Below are 17,562 nucleotides of genomic sequence, written 5' to 3' on the forward strand. Positions count from 1 at the left end.
AGTGAAGTAAGAACAACCCTAAAAACAATATATATAATGACTGCAACAATGTCAATGGGAAAAAGAACAGTACAAAATTGAAACTGAATGCTGTAAAATTATGATGACCAACTCTGGCCCTAAAGAAAGATGAGAAAGCACTTCCCCTTCTACTTTATTTAAATGGAGGACTATGGATGTGGAACACTGCGTATAATGTCAGCATTTTTGGATATATTAGTTAGATTTGCTGGGTTGTTTCTTTCTTTTTCTTTTCTTTCCCCACCCACCCCCCCAGGGCAATGAGGGTTAAGTGACTTGCCCAGGGTCACACAGCTAGTATCAAGTGTCTGAGGCCAAATTTGAACTCAGGTCCTTCTGAATCCAGGGCTGGTGCTTTATCCACTGTGCCACCTAGCTGCCCCAAGAGCCACTTCTTAATATAAGAATAAAAAGAGACTTAAAAAAAGAAACAATAGGGGCAGTTAGGTGGCTCAGTGGATAAAGCACCAGCCCTGGATTCAGGAGGACCTGAGTTCAAATCTGACCTTAAATACTTGACACTTACTAGCTTTGTGACCCTGGTAGCCCTCATTGCCCTGCAAAAAAAAAAAAAAAAGACTCTTGGAAGTGACTTGGGAAGGGATTGGAGGGGTAGTGTTACGTTGTGTATGGAGGTGATATAAAAACAGAAGGCATCAATAACTAATTTTGAAAAAGAAATATAACATATACTTGAATTTTTCTTCCATATATTAATATACTGTAGTCTCTGCTGTAATTTGACTGACTTTGATTAAGCTTTTCATAAAAGCATGCAAATCTTTTACTTTATATAGGAGTTCTCAAGGTTCTTACAGAAATGTTTCTTCCTCATATCAACTACTTAGCATTGGAACAGTCATTTTTTTCACAAGTATTACCAAAGGTATGACATTTATGGATAGTGTTGTATGTTTATAAACCAAATGAAAGAAGGAATGCTTTAATCTGAGAATATATTTGTAATTAGAATATTAACTATTAGAGAGACAGCCTTGAGGTCAGGAAGACCTGGGTTCATATTCTGACTGACACATATTAGCTGTGTGACTTGGGCAAATCACTTTAACCTCTCAGTACCCCAGGAGATTAAAAAAAATTATTAGATGCTCAGTGGGAAAATGAAAGTTACTTTTTCAGTCCATGTGCCATTTACTTAGACAAATTTTGATACCTCTTATTTAAATAACTAAATGAAAATTCAGAATTAAGCATTCATAATATAATTAAATTCATTAGTTTTGTTTACCTCTCATGCATTTTAATGATAATTGTGAAATTGTATTGCCTGGGGAGAAAAGCAATCAGAGTCTTAAAAATAAACCCATAAGAACAACAACAACAAAAGACTGGGAAATTAATAAAATTTAACCAGGTGACAGATTCATTTAAGTTCTCCAAAGTTACCTTTGCTCCAAAAAGCATAGTAGTAAATTTAATAGGAGTAGTTAAAGCAAAGGTTTATACGTGATTATCTGTAATGTAGTTGTAAGGTTCAAAACATGCTCTTCTTTAATACCAACTTGAAATCTAAATTGTTTTAAGTCTTCATTTTCCTTGTTTTTGTTGCATAGTCTGATCTTAGTTTATTTAGAGAGATCATAATGCTAATGTGACACCATGATCTTAAATGTAGCCACAGTATCTATGAGAAACTATTACATAGCCCATTCTGAGCATTGAGTGCTGACCAGCTGCTTTGAGGAGAGAGAGAGAGAAAGAGAAAACACATGTATATGAAAGAGGGAATCAAATAGATTAGTTTTATAGATAAATAGCTTGGCACAAACCTATTCACCATTACTAAAGAAAAATAGCTTTAAATGCATATCTTCATTAAGGTGAACCAGTGGAGAAACCAACATTTTTAGTTTTTCCACCATAAAAATTGGATTTTAGATATTTGTTTTTGTGGGTTATATAGAAAACAGATGTTTTAGTATTGTTAGGGTAATTGCAGATTCTATGTTCTTAGATATGAGTTGTAGCAATATGTAGAGTTCTAAATTTTTATCTTGGAAGTTGTCAGTGTTAATTAAATGGACAAAATCAAAGTATACTATTATTTTAAAAATTGAGTAATTTTCTAGAGATTTCTCTCATTCAGTACAAATTTCTTTGCCTTCACAGACTGTAAAAGTATTTGATGATATGATGTATGATTTATCTAGTCACGCAAGAGAATTATCGAGCCAAAATTTAGAACTCCAGACTACACTCCGGAATATTTTACAAGTAAGTAAAAATCATTTTGGATAAGGGGAGAAGAATTTTTTAAGATATACAGCAAATATTTATTAAGCATTTACTATGTTGGACACTGATAAGCAAAGGGAATACAAATATAAACCAAAAAAAAAGACAGTATCTAACTTCAAGGAATTTACATCCTAGAGTGTAAGCTTATTGGGGGCAGGAATAGTTTTAATTTTTGTCTCTAGCATAGCACTTTGAATTAGGAAACTTAGCAATGTGTATTGAACTGGATTCACTTCACTACCTTGCCTGAAAAAAGAATGATATAATATAGCAAAACCAATTTGAAATCCACATGTATGTATTTAGAGGATTTATCATTTAATCTTTTTCCTTATTTCTAGTCAATGGTACAACTCCTAGGAGCTCTTAGAGGATGTGTACAACATGTTTGTACTGTGCAGGAATCCATAGTTCTAGAGAATATACACAGCCTCCCCTCTTCAGTCCTTCATGTAATCAAGAGCACGTTTGTACATTGCAAGGTGGGTGAGAACTAGAATTCTGAATTTAATAGCTAAAGAAATATTAAGTGGGTAGGTAGTGGAATCTTGGAATTTAACAAATGTAAATGACTATTGAAATCAGTTGGTCCAGTCCCCTCATTTTACAAATGAGGAGGAAACTGAGGCTCCTGCAGGAGGTTAAGTGACTTGCATAAGATCACAAAATTACTAGGAGATCTACTGAGCCTGATCTACCTAGGAAAGTGGGGATTTAACATTTTATCCCATCTGACTGAATTAGATGCATATCCCAAGGGTTACCTTTATACCCTTTTGTTTTGCAATATGCAGGATTTTTTTTTGCATTTATGTTGATTTAAAAAAGACATTTCACTGAAAATCTCATTGTTATGAATGGGGATTTATGGTTAGCCGTAGATGTATTCTGATAGTAGGAGAAAATGGATCAAGGACACTTCTAAAGCAAGAAGAGTTCTAAGCTTGGGGTCCATGGACTTGGATGACAAAAAAAAATTACATCTTTATTTCAACATATTGAAATTGGTTTCCTTTGTAATCTTGTATATTGTGTTTTTAGATATTTAAAAACATTAAAAAAGAAACAAAAAACAACCCATTCTTAGAAGGGGTCTATAGGCTTCAGTAGACTGCCAAATGGTACTAAAAAAGGTTAAGAATCTCCACTTAAAAGATTATTGGTTCTTCCTTGATTTATATCTATATTCCAGGATGACTTCAGTAGTCCTAGAACTGATATAGACTCTGGGGTAATAGGACACAAGGAAAATCAAATAGCCTGATGGTCTTCATTCTACCTAATTCTCTGGAGGTCATAAATACCAGTGCAATGATTAGACTGTCGTTTCTTTAACTTTCTGTGTAAGCAGCCTGTCTTCCTTTCTGTTGATTTATTCCATTTTTATTTATGCTAACCATATATTATTCATTGCCTTTTGGGTCATCTGCAAATTTGATTATTCTGAAATCATCATATTTTATGATTTACAGCCATTTGTCATCACTGGAAAAATGCTGGTGTTAAAAAGCTGGCCTTAGGGCAGCTAGGTGGCGCAGTGGATAGAGCACCGGCCCTGGAGTCAGAAGGACCTGAGTTCAAATCCGGCCTCAGACACTTAACACTTACTAGCTGTGTGACCCTGGGCAAGTCACTTAACCCCCACTGCCTCACTAAAAAAAAAAAAAAAGCTGGCCTTTTGTGCTGACAGACTGAGTTCATTGAAAGAACCACAAAATAGATGTCTTCTTCCTATTAAACTCTGGACCTATGAAACACCTGATTTATTATGCCCCAGGCTGTCTGTGGCTAGACTTGAACCCATGTCATCAGCCTCCAAAGCCAGCTCTTTCTCCACTATACTAAGTGGCCTCTAGTTGGCAAAATGACCTTGGAACTTCCTCTCACTGTGTTTTCTCTCTCTTGTTTACTTATAATCAGAATAGTGACTCTGTGTACTCTGGACGATTGCACCTGGTTTCAGATCTTCTTCAGGCCCTTTTCAAGGAGGCTTATTCCCTTCAGAAGCACTTAATGGAACTGCTTGATATGGTCTGTGTGGACGCTTCAGTGGGGGCAGAAGAAGATATTTCAGATATGGTATCAGGTGTGCAGATAGCATTTATCCACTTGTATTAACAGTATAGTTACATTTTATATGACACTCGTGCCCACCACAGTTGTTTCTTTAGACACTCAGTATAAGTATGGAATAAGTTAAGTATCACTGGATGATATTTTAAATTAATTTTTCTTTGTAATAAGGGATAATCTCTGTACTTTGTTCAATTCAGCTGCTGCATACAGAGCACTGGGCAAAGTTCTGAAGCCATGCAAAGTTTAGATAAGACACAGTCCCTGCCTCCATAGGAGACAACTAGGACACACTTAAGGATAACTATAATACCAGTAATATGAGAAGTATATTAGGGTAATGCAGCTAAATGCTGCATGATGGCTGAAGAAGGAAGGGAATTGCTGACTACAGAGGCTGGGAGGGATTAGTCAGGGAATGCTTCAGAGAGGAGGTGGCATTTAGGTCAGCCTTTAAAAAACTAGTAAGAATTATTTTCCCCCCAGGGCAATGAGGGTTAAAGTGACTTGCCCAGGGTCACACAGCTAGTAAGTGTCAAGTGTCTGAGGCCAGATTTGAACTCAGGTACTCCTGAATCCAGGCCCAGTGCTTTATCCACTGCGCCACCTAGCTGCTCCCAAAACTGGTAAGAGTTTAAGAGGGCAAGAAGAAGCTGAAGGCCATTTCAGGCATAAGAACAGTAAGAGCAAAATGAAGGCATCAAGTCTGGATAACTTTTTCAAGAAGTTTGTCACTGAGAAGAGAAATGAGGTAGTGCCAGAATGGGGCAATTGGTCAGAAGAAGGGATGTGAGAGAGCTGATAGGGTATAGATTAAAAATATTTAAGAGAGGGATGTGAAAAAAGGAAGAAAGGAAATAAGCATTTATTAAATGCTAACTATACGCAGGCACTGTGCTAAGCACCGAGGCTGCAGATACAAGCCAAAAAGGGACAGTGTCAACCCTCAAGGAACTTACATTCTAGTAAGGAAGGACAGCATCCAGAAAGGACCTGAAAAGTGGAGGAAATGAAGGCTGGCCAGTCTAGACTGCAGCGTGAAAGGCTTAGGAGGAATGTGAGAGCAGTAGCTAGTGAAAATTCAATGTGCAAAAGTTGGGGTTAAAGCAGGGATTCTTAGCCTGTGATTTGCAGGCCCCTTCTTTGCCTCCTTCCCCATGGGGCCTATGAATTTGGATAGGAAAAAAAAATTATATATTTTATATATATATATATATATATATATATATCTCTTTCAATACTTACCGCAATTTAGAATATCCTTCAGTTATGAAGGTGACAAACATTATTCTGAGAGGGATCCATAGGTGTTTCTGGACTTCCAAGTCCAGAGTCCAGTATGTCCCAAAAAAACATTAAGATCCTCTGCCAGGTAGTATTTTGAGGAGACCCAACATTGTCAGAGAATGATCTTGTCATTTTAAATGCATGAACATAATTCTGTAGCACTGGCATTTAGGACTGGCCATTTCCCAACTAATCCATGCCCCAAGGGCTAAGGAAAATAATGTAGTGAACAGCTAAGAGGAGCACAGAATGAGTTAGGGCTTGGGAGAGTAGGGGCATCACATGAATGGTACAGACCTTTAGTTTATTTTCTTTATTTGATCCTTTCTGCCTGGGCTTTTCCTTTCCTTATTAAATACTCTGAGAATAAGGATTTGAGAGGCAGCATGGTGTTGAGGATAGAGGGCTGGCCTTGTAGTCAAGACAATATGCAGTCAAATCCTGCCTCACGGAGAGACCTGTGACCCTGGGCACTGATGTCTCAGTGTCACAGGCAGCTCTAAGTTGTAACACTGTTGTTGATCTGCCTTGGTGTAGGCTCTGAGAGGAGCTCCTTGTACCAATGAGGTCATAGCTCTAGACAGAAAAAAAAGTGAGAACTTTATTATTTTAGTATATTACGAGTCAGTTAAGAACAGCGGGAAAGGTATGAAACAAGCTGTTTTGGTTCCCTTAAAATTAATTTCCTAGAGTTGAAAATTTTAAATATAAAATTATAAACTAATTGTTTATATAGTCTTAACTGCTTTTAATGCAGTCGTTAGTAAACTGTCAGCAGAAATTTTTTGTTAGAACAGAAAAATCATCCATTAAGTGAACTTACATTTAATGATCATTCTATTATCTTTTTTGTAGTTATTCATTCAGTTTTGGATATCTGTTCTGTTATTTCCGATATGGACCAAGCTTTTCATGCCAACACTTGGAAGTTTTTAATTAAGTATGTATTTTGTTTTTGTATATTTCCATATTCCACATTTTTACTTCGTAAGTTGTTATTAGTTTAATAGTTTATGAAGAATTTTTTAATGTCTTATTCAGGTGCTTTCCCCATCGATCATCTGTTGTCATTCTTTCCCTCCCCTTTATCTACTGTCTAATTTTCCCAACATAATCGAGTCTCCTTTATCTTTAAAAAGCCTTCCCTTGATCCTTAAAACTCTTAGGTAAATGTCTTCTGTTTCTCTTGCCTTTCACTGCTACACTCCTAAAAAGAATAGTCTGTATTTGCTTCCTAAAAGTCCTCACCATCTTTGAGGTTTGGATTTTCAGTCATCTTTGATTCTTCCTCTCCTTCACCTTCATGTCTAGTCAGTTCCTAAATGCTACCTATTTCACTCCCACAGGATCGCTTGTATCCATTCCCACTTCTTCACTGCCGCCATTCTAATTTAGGCACTTAGCCCCTCTTGCCTGGATTATAGATCTCTTTTTTTCTCCAATCCATCCTTCACACAACTGCCAGTATAATTGCCCTAAAACACAGGTCTTACCGTGTCACTGTCCTTTTTAAGAAACTTCAGTACCTTCAGTTGCCTATTAGATGGCAGAGAAACTCCATAGCCTAGCATTTAAGGCTAACTTCCCAAGTACTTCTAGATTGCCTTCTTTTAGTTCCTACTCCCTTTCATGAACTCCATGTTCCAGCCAAACCATCTTCCCTGCCAGTCCATTGGGGAAAAACATTACAGAAACAGGTAGAATTTTGAGATTATAATATAATAAAAAAATGCCATGTAATTTTAACAAAACTAGTGAGTTTTTAAATTGTTTTTAAAAATTAGCATTTAGTCACTGTTGTTCAATGATATTTAGATATCACCTATCATAGTACTATAAAAAATAAAAAATTGATGAAAAACAAATGTTAGTTACTGTTCTCTGATTTTTCCCTTTATATGCATCAGTCAGAGCTTAATGTAATCTTTTAAAATTGCAGGTACTAGGTTGAAAATTTATCAGAGAAATACTTAAGGAATATTTACTAGTGTGCTAGCCATTACACATTCACTTTAATTCAACAATTTAACACTTATTCAATGCCTGCTCTGTGTAAGATGCTGTACTAAGCCCTCATGATGCCAACACAAAAATGAACTAGTGCTTGCCCTCAAAGAGTTTATATTCTATTGGTACAGTATGTGCACAGGTAAGTATAAGGCAAAGTAAATTAAAGAAGGAGCTAATACTGACCACTAGGATATGTTCAGGAAAGACTTGGAAGACTTCATGGAAGAGGTGGCAGATGCACAATCCTGGGAGATAAAAATGTCAAATTTGAGGAACCAGTCCACTTTGACTGAAATGAAGTTAGAATAATTCATGAAAGAGAGTAGTAATATAAAAGGCCTGGACTCTTGTAGCTTCAGCCCAACCAATAAACCATCCAAGAAGAAAATAAGGCTGGAAATGTAGGTAGAAGATAGATTGTAGTGGAGTTTAAATGCCATGCTAAGAAATTCATATTATAGTATAGAGGCAATGAAGAACCATTAAGAGACATTTGTTTTTTTTTTCCCTAAGGGAATAACCTGGTCTGATTTGTGCCTTAGGAATGTTATTTTGGCAGCTGTGTGAAGGAGTTTGGATTGCATCAGCACTTTCTGTGTTCGTGAGCCCTGATAGCTCTCCTTTGAAGCAGCAGAGGGAAAACAGTCTATAAGAGACATAAGGTCTTGGCTGAGTGGGTCCTTGTGCCTGTTTGGGCAATATGGCTGAGCGTGGGCACCTTTCTGCTGACTCATGGCTATGGCCCTGATTTCCAGTTCTAGGTCTTTGAAGAGACACGCTTTTATGACCAAAAGCCAAATGAGCTTTATTTGTATTAATCACCTGCTGAATTTCTTTCTCCAATTAGGCAGAGCCTTAAGCACCAGTCTGTGATAAAGAGTCAATTGAAGCACAAAGATATAATCACTGCCTTATGTGAAGACATTCTCTTCTCCTTCCATTCTTGTTTACAGTTAGCTGAACAGATGACACAGTCAGGGACACAGGTAAAACCTACGCGGATAAAAGATACTTAATCTAAACAAGAAAAAAACTTTTTTTCTTTGGCAGTACATGAACCACATTTTCAATGTAGATGTCATTTAAAATTTGAGTTTTCTTCTACTAGGTGATTGTGTAAGCATTTCCATTTGAAAGTGTATTCAGAGGTCCAATTTGGGATGCCAGAAACGCATTTGTTAGGTTGCAGCCTTTGGAGTAGGCACTGCATTTCCTCACATCTGTCGGGCAGTGGGAGTGTACTCCCAGTGCCAGGTCTTTGTTGGGGAATCCAGTGGAGCGAGGCTTGAAGAGCTGTAGATAAAGGATTCTGGGTGGCTTTGGGGAGGGGGTGTGGAGAGATGATAGAAATGGAAGGAAATGGAGCTAGAACAAAGACTTTTGGGAGTAAGGGGAAAGAATAAGGCCTGATGGAAGGAGAAATGACTTAAAGACCAGTTTTACCCGACCTAGTATTTTTCCTGTTTTTTCTTTTGCCTCTTGTCTTTGCCCTCCCTGTTGGTGATTGGGGAAGAGGTACATGATGGGGATCCTCTAGTGGTGTCAGGATAGGATTTGCCTCCCTTTTTCTTATGTCTACTGTTAAAACTAAAATTCTAGCTAAACTGTCTAAAATATCTAATGAGTGGTTGCTAATAAATTATAAACTTTAGCAAGAGTTAGGCTTTTAAGCATTTATTAAGGAGAATAAGAATTTGGTAAAGAGAGAGAGAGGAAAATTTTGTCCAGAGGAGCGGTTTTTTGTCCTCATGAACTGGAGCTTTGACATTGGCCTGCAAAGGGAGGGCCTCTGCTGATAATTACGGGAGAGAACATTCCCAGCTCTGCTCTCCACCAGAGTCCACAGGAAAGAGAGCAAGTCAGAGTGCCAGGCTCCTCCTTCTCCCTCCCACAAGCAAACGTCACTTCCTGACGCCAAAGAAAAGACACATGGTCTTGCCTTCAGAGACCTTCACCTCATGGCGGAGCTTTTCTACAGTAAGTCTCCAGCAGGTGGCATCATTCCAATCATTACACTACATCAGAATGGAGCAATGGAATTTGAAAGTTTTTAGAAAGAACAATGGTAGGAGTCATTTGGCAGCTGCAGGATTGGGCTTTTCTTCTCTTCCTGCCACCACCCACTGATACTTGGCCTTGGTTATGGTCTGTGATAATATGTGTATTAAAGAAAGCTGGTGAGGGTGCTGGGAGAGGCAGGAAAGATGGGATAGGGCAGGGTTCTTTGTCGCTTTGCCTCTTGCTACCACTTATTTACCTTGCCATCATAGGCCATTCTCCAGTCAACATTAGGGTAAAATAAAAAGAAGAGAATTGGGGAAGGGAGAATTCCTAGGGCCACCTAACTAGAATGACCATTTTTGTATGTCTGCTATTTATGTAAGCCATTTCATATAGATCATAGAATTTTTGAGTGAGAAGATATCTTAGAGATAATCTAGTTAATCTCTTAGTTTATAGAAAAAGAAATGAAGGTTAGTAGATTTTGTTATTTATTGACACCCTGCAATTGGTGGCATAACAAGATTGAATTCTTGTTTTCTATCCTCCAGGTCAGGCTCCACACTATATATAAAAATTTAACCTATTAATTAAGCTATTTTGTTTTAAATATATGCATCTATTTAGTACTATTAAATATGACAGCCATTATCCCTATGTGGGGCTTTGCATCTTTCTGTTCAGAGTACTAAAGCTGAACTTGGTATTATCCCCTGCTTTTCACTACAAAACTTTATTTAAAAACTAGCGATTTTCACATATAGCCTTTACAGTAATTTTAAAAATGTACTTCTTTCTTTGTTTGTGTTACTTGGGCAAATCTAGTGGAAATGCTGATCCTTAGAATATTTTAAATTCTAGGTGTCTTCACTAAGAATTAAAGCTTAATTTTAAGGCTATCACCTCTTTATATGTATTTTTTATTATATTCCTTCTGTTTTAATTTTTAACAGGATAGTGCTGACAACAAATTATTCCAGAAAAGAGTCAAGTTATCTCGTTTCTTTGCTAATTCCCTTTTGCACTACACTAAGGTAAGAGTTACTTTTTATTTTAAATGATCATGTTTTCATTCATTTCTGTCCCAAAAAAATTTCTTTAAATTGGTTATACTTTCAGTGTGATAACTAGCATGGCATAGTGGATAAATCTGGGATATGTGGATTCAAACTCCTGGGCCGCCCACTTTACCTCTCTCATCTGTAAATGAGGACCTAGACTGTATGTATAGTCTTATGATCGGGTGCCTTCCATTTCTAAATCTGTAATCCTATCACAAGTTTTTATATTCACGGTCGGTCATGTTAGAAAACTTCCATTTAAGGTTGTAGAAGTAAAAAGACATTTCTGCCTTCAAGGAGCCTATTATAAGGCCTAGTTGGAGAGACAAGATTTAACATACATGAAAAAATGTATGCAATAGAAGATGCTTTGAAAATTGACTCTCCTTTTCCATCCCTCTGCTACTCTCACAACAGCAACAGAAAGACTCCACCTGGAATAGTGGGTTGTTTTCTATTTGTCTGGGTACTAAGGGTTGGCATGGTTAAAGCACCAAGTAACCGGATTGCTAATTGGTGATGAACTCCTTTGTATTTAGCCAGGCTGGAACAATCTGTTCCTAGGACTGTATTCAGAGATTCCTAGCATGGTAGAGCCTACCAGAGTTTGCACTCTGCAGGCACAGTCCTCTAAGAACCCAGGGCCCTTGCCTAGGGTGAGGAGCTGAAAGAAGCTGTATAAAATACCTGCACTTGTGATAGGTTGTAGAGTAAATGTAGTAGAAGTTCAGAAGGAAATAGTCAGAAAAAGCTTTTAGGATGGGCAGAGTTTTCAATGAATTGATTTCAGGTAGATGAGAGAACATTCTAGGAAAGGGGAATAATAACCTGTGACATCTTGGAGGTAATGACCTTGGCATAGTGACTGTGGGACATAAAACAAAGACTGCTGGGGAGTGGTAGAAAATAAAGTTAGATGGGTAAGGTGTTGGGCAATTAGGTGGTACAATGAATAGAGGGCCAGTCCTGGAGTCATACTTACTAGCTGGGTGACCCTGGGCAAGTCACTTCCCCTGTTTGCCCCAGTTTCCTCATCTGTAAAGTGAGTTAGAGAAGGAAGTGGCAAACCCCTCTAGTATCTTTGCCAAGAAAATCCCAAATGGGGTCGCAGAGAATTGGCATGACTGAACAATAGCAACTTAGGTGTGGTCAGATTATTATGATGGAGCATGAAAACTAAGCACAGGAATTTCAGGCGTGTTGTAGGAAATAGAAAAAAAGAAGGGTGGTTTATTAGCAGAGGGGTGACGTTAGGAGTGTGGGGTTTTAGGAGCACCACTGGCCTATGGCTGGCATGTGGATGGGTGGGTGGGATGGAGAAGAACCTAGAGCCAAAGGCGACTGCTCAGAGCCCCTTTTGTTAATCTAGTTGTGAGGTATTATGAGGTCCCAATTTAGGGTGGTAGCAGTAGAAATGAAGGGGTAAGTAGAGGTGGTCAATGAAACCATGAGAAAAAATGAGCTCTGTAAGGGAAAGAAAGGGATTTTCATATGTGTATATATGTGTACATACTAATAACACACACACACACACATATACATATACATATACTTTTACAGCATGAATCTGGAGTCATCTTCAACATTTCACTTCCATTGATCCCTGTCACAGTTCCCCAAACCCCTCATCTAATCATTTGTCAAATTTTGTGGAACTATCTCCTCAACATGTCTTTATAGATAGAGAGATAGATAAGGATATGTAGGTAGGTATGTGCATTTGAGAGAGAGATGTGGAGGAGGTGGGGTCCACAAAACATATCTACATTTGCCTGCCTGTTTGTCTGTCTGTCTGTCTAGAGAAGAATAGCAACCAATGGAGCCTTTGGGAGTCTTCTCCCTTAGGAAGGAGGGAAGGTAAAGAGGAACCATAGAGAAAAGTGTCATTTGGGGCAGGAGATTGTTTTGGTTCTTCATCTTGACCATTGTTTGCTTGGTTTACTTTTCCTGTGACTCTTTCCTTATGAGGAAAGAATAGCTATTTCGTCGCTAATGCCAGTGTACTTCTTTCCTATATTCTTTATTAGAGTTGGAAACCCCTGAACACTTGCCAGAGAGTGTCACATAAAGTCTTCCTATTCAGCATTCTGGGCAAGCCACCGCCCTGGCTCAGTGTTTCTCCCCTAGTCTCTTATTGTAGCTCTAGGGTACCTGTGGTTTGTCATTCTCTCAGTTCTAGCAACTGGGACTTGAAGAGATGGTGCTATGAGGTCAGAAAAGCTTTTACCACAGAACCCAATGGACTACAACCACTCACAGTCCATCCGTCCCGTCCCCCCCCCCCCCCATTTGTTAGCAGTTTAGCATTTGGGGAAAAAAGAACGACAACACCTACAAAGGAGCCCCTGATTGCCTTTCTTCAATTTTTAGTTAGTCTTTTTATCATATTGAAGACATGTTTGTTACACAGCATTGAAACAGAAAAGCTATTGTTTATCTTGTATCTAGTTTCTCCGGCTCTGTTTTTTTTTCTCTTTTTTGGGGTTTGTTTTTTGGTGAGGCACTTGGAGTTAAGTGACTTGCCCAGGGACACACAGCTAGTAAGTGTTAAGTGAGGCCGGATTTGAACTCAGGTACACCTGACTTCATGGCCGGTGCTTTATCTACTGCGCCATCTAGCTGCTCCTCCGGCTCTGTTTTTTATTTCTCATGAAACACATCTATGACTGAATTTTACTTTACATTTTGACTTTAATGTTCATGTTACTATCATTCATATGTATTAAATATGGAGATATTGACAATAAATAGCTTCTTTTTTAAATTTTAGGAATTTCTTCCTTTTCTCTCTGATTCCTGCTGTACACTACATCAGCTTTATCTTCAGATACACAGGTAAGCAGAGAAAATCACTGAATTATTAAAATACAGATAGACCATTTGAATAGTGGGCCTCAGTTTCTTCATTTGTTCAATTAGGGTTTTAGACTTTGTGACCAGTAATGGTCCTTTTCATCTTTAAATCCACAATCCCATGATCATAAGAACTAGTTAAAGTTATGTTTGGCTTCAAAGCCACTGTACATTTAAATTAAAATTAGCCCACTATGATAATTGTTTTCCTGTAATCATCTTTAATGGGATTTGTAAGTTTCTTAGTGGTTTTCTGTTGATTTTTACTAAATGTTGCATATGCTACAAGTGTGATAGTCCTTAATAAATAATACAGTGGGGGCAGCTAGGTAGAACAATAAATAAAGCACTGACCCTGGATTCAGGAAGACCTGAATTCAAATCCAGCCTCAGATACTTGACACTTACTAGCTGTGTGACCCTGGGCAAGTCACTTAACCTTCACTGTCCCACAATCAATCAGTCAATAAATAAATGAGGGGGGGCAGCTAGGTGGTGCAGTGGATAAGGTACTAGCCTTGGATTCAGGAGGACCTGAGTTCAAACCCAGCCTCAGAGACTTACTAGCTGTGTGACCCTGGGCAAGTCACTTAAAACTCCATTGCCCTAAAAAATAAATAAATGAATGAATGAATGAATGAATGAATGAATGAATGAATGAATGAATGAGGGAGGGAAGGAAGGAAGGAAGGAAGGGAGGGAGGGACAGAAAGCAGTGATGTTATGACCAAAATTAGAAATACATAGTAATCTCCTTGTGAGTAGAGATGGTTTCATTCTTTGTACTTATATCCCTAGTGCCCAGTACAGTGCCTGGCACTCCTAAATACTTATTAGTTAATTGATGATTCCTCAAGTGTAAGTCTGACCGTATCACACTTGTTTAGAAGCAGCTTTGGGGTGTGTGTGTGTGTGTTTTGTATTGCGGATAACATGCTAACTCCTTTGTTTAATATTAAATGCCCTTTCCAATCTGACTCCACTTCGTTTCCAGGCAGATTATATTCTTCTTTTTATAGTCTGTATTCTAGTTGATTGGGCCTGCTTGCAGTTCCACATAATGGATATTTCATCTCTTGCCTCATATATCACTATGAATTTATTCTGTACATGTTCTATATTTATTTATCTGTGAATGTGTTGTCTCTTCCATCTTTAGAATATAAGCTCTTTGAGGGCAGGAATTGATTCCCTTTGGTATTTGTATCTTCATTGCATAGTGGCTGGTATGTAGCAGGCACTTGATAAATTGATACCTAATTTTTACCTCCTGGTTTATATCTAGTATTATCATATTCTTCATAAAGCTTTAAAATTGTCCAACTGACCATTCCATTAACTATATTGTCAACATTCTACTATTACTGAAACAGTTAACCAAAATTATTTCCTTTTATTATTAACAGCTATTTAGGGGCAGCTAGGTGGTGCAATGGATAGAGCACTGGCCCTGGATTCAGGAGGACCTGAGTTCAAATCCAGCCTCAGCCACTGGACACTTACTAGCTGTGTGACCCTGGGCAAGTCACTTAACCCCAGTTGCTTCACCAAAAAAAAAAAGCTATTTAGTTCAAGGTGTTGCTATTTTCTGTATTGTCAATATGTTTACCAATTGTTACAATTCAGTATTAAAAAGTACAGTAGTGTGCCAAGCATTTATTTCAGTGATTAAGAAAGAAATATTCAGTGTTGGCCTTAATATTTAATTTAGAAGTCAGTTTTATTTGACTGGGTTTTTTTGGTCTAGATGTGTAATTTCTTTCTTTTTTTTTTTTTAATTTTTTATCATAAAAGTTTTTTTATTATTTTCCAGTTACATGTAAAGATAGTTTTCAACATTTGTTTCCATCAGATTTTTAGTTCCAAATTTTTTCTCCTTCCCTTCCCCCTCCCCCAGACAGAAAGCAATCTGATATAGGTTATATATGTACAATCACATTAAACTTATTTCTACGTTAGTCATGTTGTGAAAGAAGAATCAGAACACAAGGGGAAAACCTCAATAAAGAAAAAAAAGCCAAAAAATAGAAACAGTGTGGTTCAATCTACATTCAGAATCCACAGTTCTTTTTTCTGGGTGTGGAACACATTTTCCATCATGAGTTCTTTGGAATTTTCTTGGATCATTGTACTGCTGAGAAGAGCCAAGTCTATCACAGTTGATCATCATATGATGTTGCTGTTAAAGCGTACAGTGTTTTCTCCTGGTTCTGCTCACTTCACTCAACATCAGTCTACTTAAGTGTTTCCAGATTTTTCTGAAATCTGCCTGCTCACTATTTCCTTATTTTTATTTCTTTATTTCTTTGGGTTTTTATGGGGCTATGAAGGTTAAGTGACTTGCTCAGGGTCACACAGCTAGTAAGTGTCAAGTGTTTTAGGTCAGATTTGAACTCAGGTCCTCCTGACTCCATGGCTGGTGCTCTATCCACTGCGTCACCTAACTGCCCCTCTGCTCATTATCTTTTACAGCACGATAGTATTCCATTACATTCATATATCACAACTTGTTCAGCCATTCCCCAATTGATGGGCATTCCCTCAATTTCCAATTCTTTGCCACCACAAAGAGAGCAGCTATAAATATTTTTGTACATGTGGGTCCTTTTCCCTCTTCTATGATCTCTTTGGGATACAGACCTAGTAGTGGTATTACTACGTCAAAGGGTATAAATAGTCCCGTAGCCCTTTGGGCATAGTTCTGTAATGATTGGAATGATTATGCCACCTGTTGGAGACTTACTGTAGGAAAGCTCCAACTTGAGGAGAGGGCCTCTGAGGGCAGGACCATGCGGCTTTTCTTGGGCATCAGGAGGAGCCGTTGGCTTGTGGGAGGAAGAAGGAGGAGGCTGTCTCGTTAGCTCGCTCTCTTTCCTGAGGACTCTGGTGGAGAAGGGAGCTAGAAATGTGCTCTCCCTTTAATAGATAGATGAATGTAGGCCTTTCTCTCTCTCTTTACCAAATTCTTATTCTCCTTAATAAATGCTTAAAAGTCTAACTCTTGCCACAACATTGGCAACCACTCATTAGATATTTTAGACAGTATAGCTAGAATTTTAGCCCCATATAGTTCCAAATTGTTCACCAGAATGATTGGATCAGCTCACAACTCCACCAACAATGCATTAGTGTTCCAATTTTTCCACAGCTTCTCCAACATTTATTATTTTCCTTTTTTGTCATATTAGCCAATCTGATAGGTGTGAGGGGTTACCTCAGATTTAATTTGCATTTCTCTAATCAATAGTGACTTAGAGCATTTTTTCATATGGCAATAGATAGCTTTGATTTCTTCATCTGAAAACTACCTGTTCATATCCTTTGACCATTTCTCAGTTGGCGAATGACTTGCATTCTTAGAAATGAGACCTTTATCAGAAACACAGGCTGTAAAAATTGTTTCCCACTAGATGTGCAATTTCATTGGTATGGGGAACTCCCTGTGAGAAAACTCTCATCTACCATTACAGATAGCAAATTATAATCTTAGGGAGTTGCCCATAGAACTGAGAGCAACTTGCTGAAGGTACCACAGAGGCAGGACCTTAGCCCGGGCCTTTTTGATTCTCACACCAACTCTATTCTTGCTGCCATACTGCTTCTATATAAAATTCTTAAATAATTTTTGTCATTAGAATTTTCCATATGGATTTAGCCTGTTCTGATATCTGTTAGTGCTACTGCTTAGAGATCACTAATGAACTTTTTTTTTTCCTTTTGTAGTAAGTTTCCTCCAAGTCTGTATGCTCCAGTGATACCCAAGGCACAAGAGAAGGAAATCTTAGGTGTATTTCTAGCAGCTCTGGATCCACTCATCAGTCAGCTCTTATCATTCAACCCTTTTGTGGAGGCAGTATTAGGAGACAAATTAGGTAGGTTCCAAAGCAGAATTAATTTGAAGTGATATTTCCTAAAGCATTATTCTGATGATGTCATTCTTTTGTGAAACACTTTTGAGTGTTTGCCCAAATAAAATAAAACTCCTGTGCACCATTTA

The 17,562-nt window shown here is 38.0% G+C and overlaps 1 protein-coding gene across 1 annotated transcript in view; it reads left to right on the plus strand.

Annotated features, from left to right (window-relative positions):
* C4H1orf112 (chromosome 4 C1orf112 homolog) overlaps positions 1-17,562 on the plus strand; it is a 58,746-nt gene that overhangs the window by 7,784 nt on the left and 33,400 nt on the right. Inside the window, exons 3-11 of the mRNA XM_044002675.1 lie at positions 819-907; positions 2,152-2,256; positions 2,622-2,762; positions 4,201-4,366; positions 6,496-6,580; positions 8,498-8,636; positions 10,605-10,685; positions 13,483-13,547; positions 17,289-17,437. Of these exons, the coding sequence (XP_043858610.1) occupies positions 819-907; positions 2,152-2,256; positions 2,622-2,762; positions 4,201-4,366; positions 6,496-6,580; positions 8,498-8,636; positions 10,605-10,685; positions 13,483-13,547; positions 17,289-17,437 (1,020 nt within the window). The remainder of the gene's footprint in view (positions 1-818; positions 908-2,151; positions 2,257-2,621; positions 2,763-4,200; positions 4,367-6,495; positions 6,581-8,497; positions 8,637-10,604; positions 10,686-13,482; positions 13,548-17,288; positions 17,438-17,562) is intronic.

Source organism: Dromiciops gliroides, chromosome 4 (genome assembly GCF_019393635.1).
Source record: "Dromiciops gliroides isolate mDroGli1 chromosome 4, mDroGli1.pri, whole genome shotgun sequence".
Taxonomy (NCBI): Eukaryota; Metazoa; Chordata; class Mammalia; order Microbiotheria; family Microbiotheriidae; genus Dromiciops; species Dromiciops gliroides.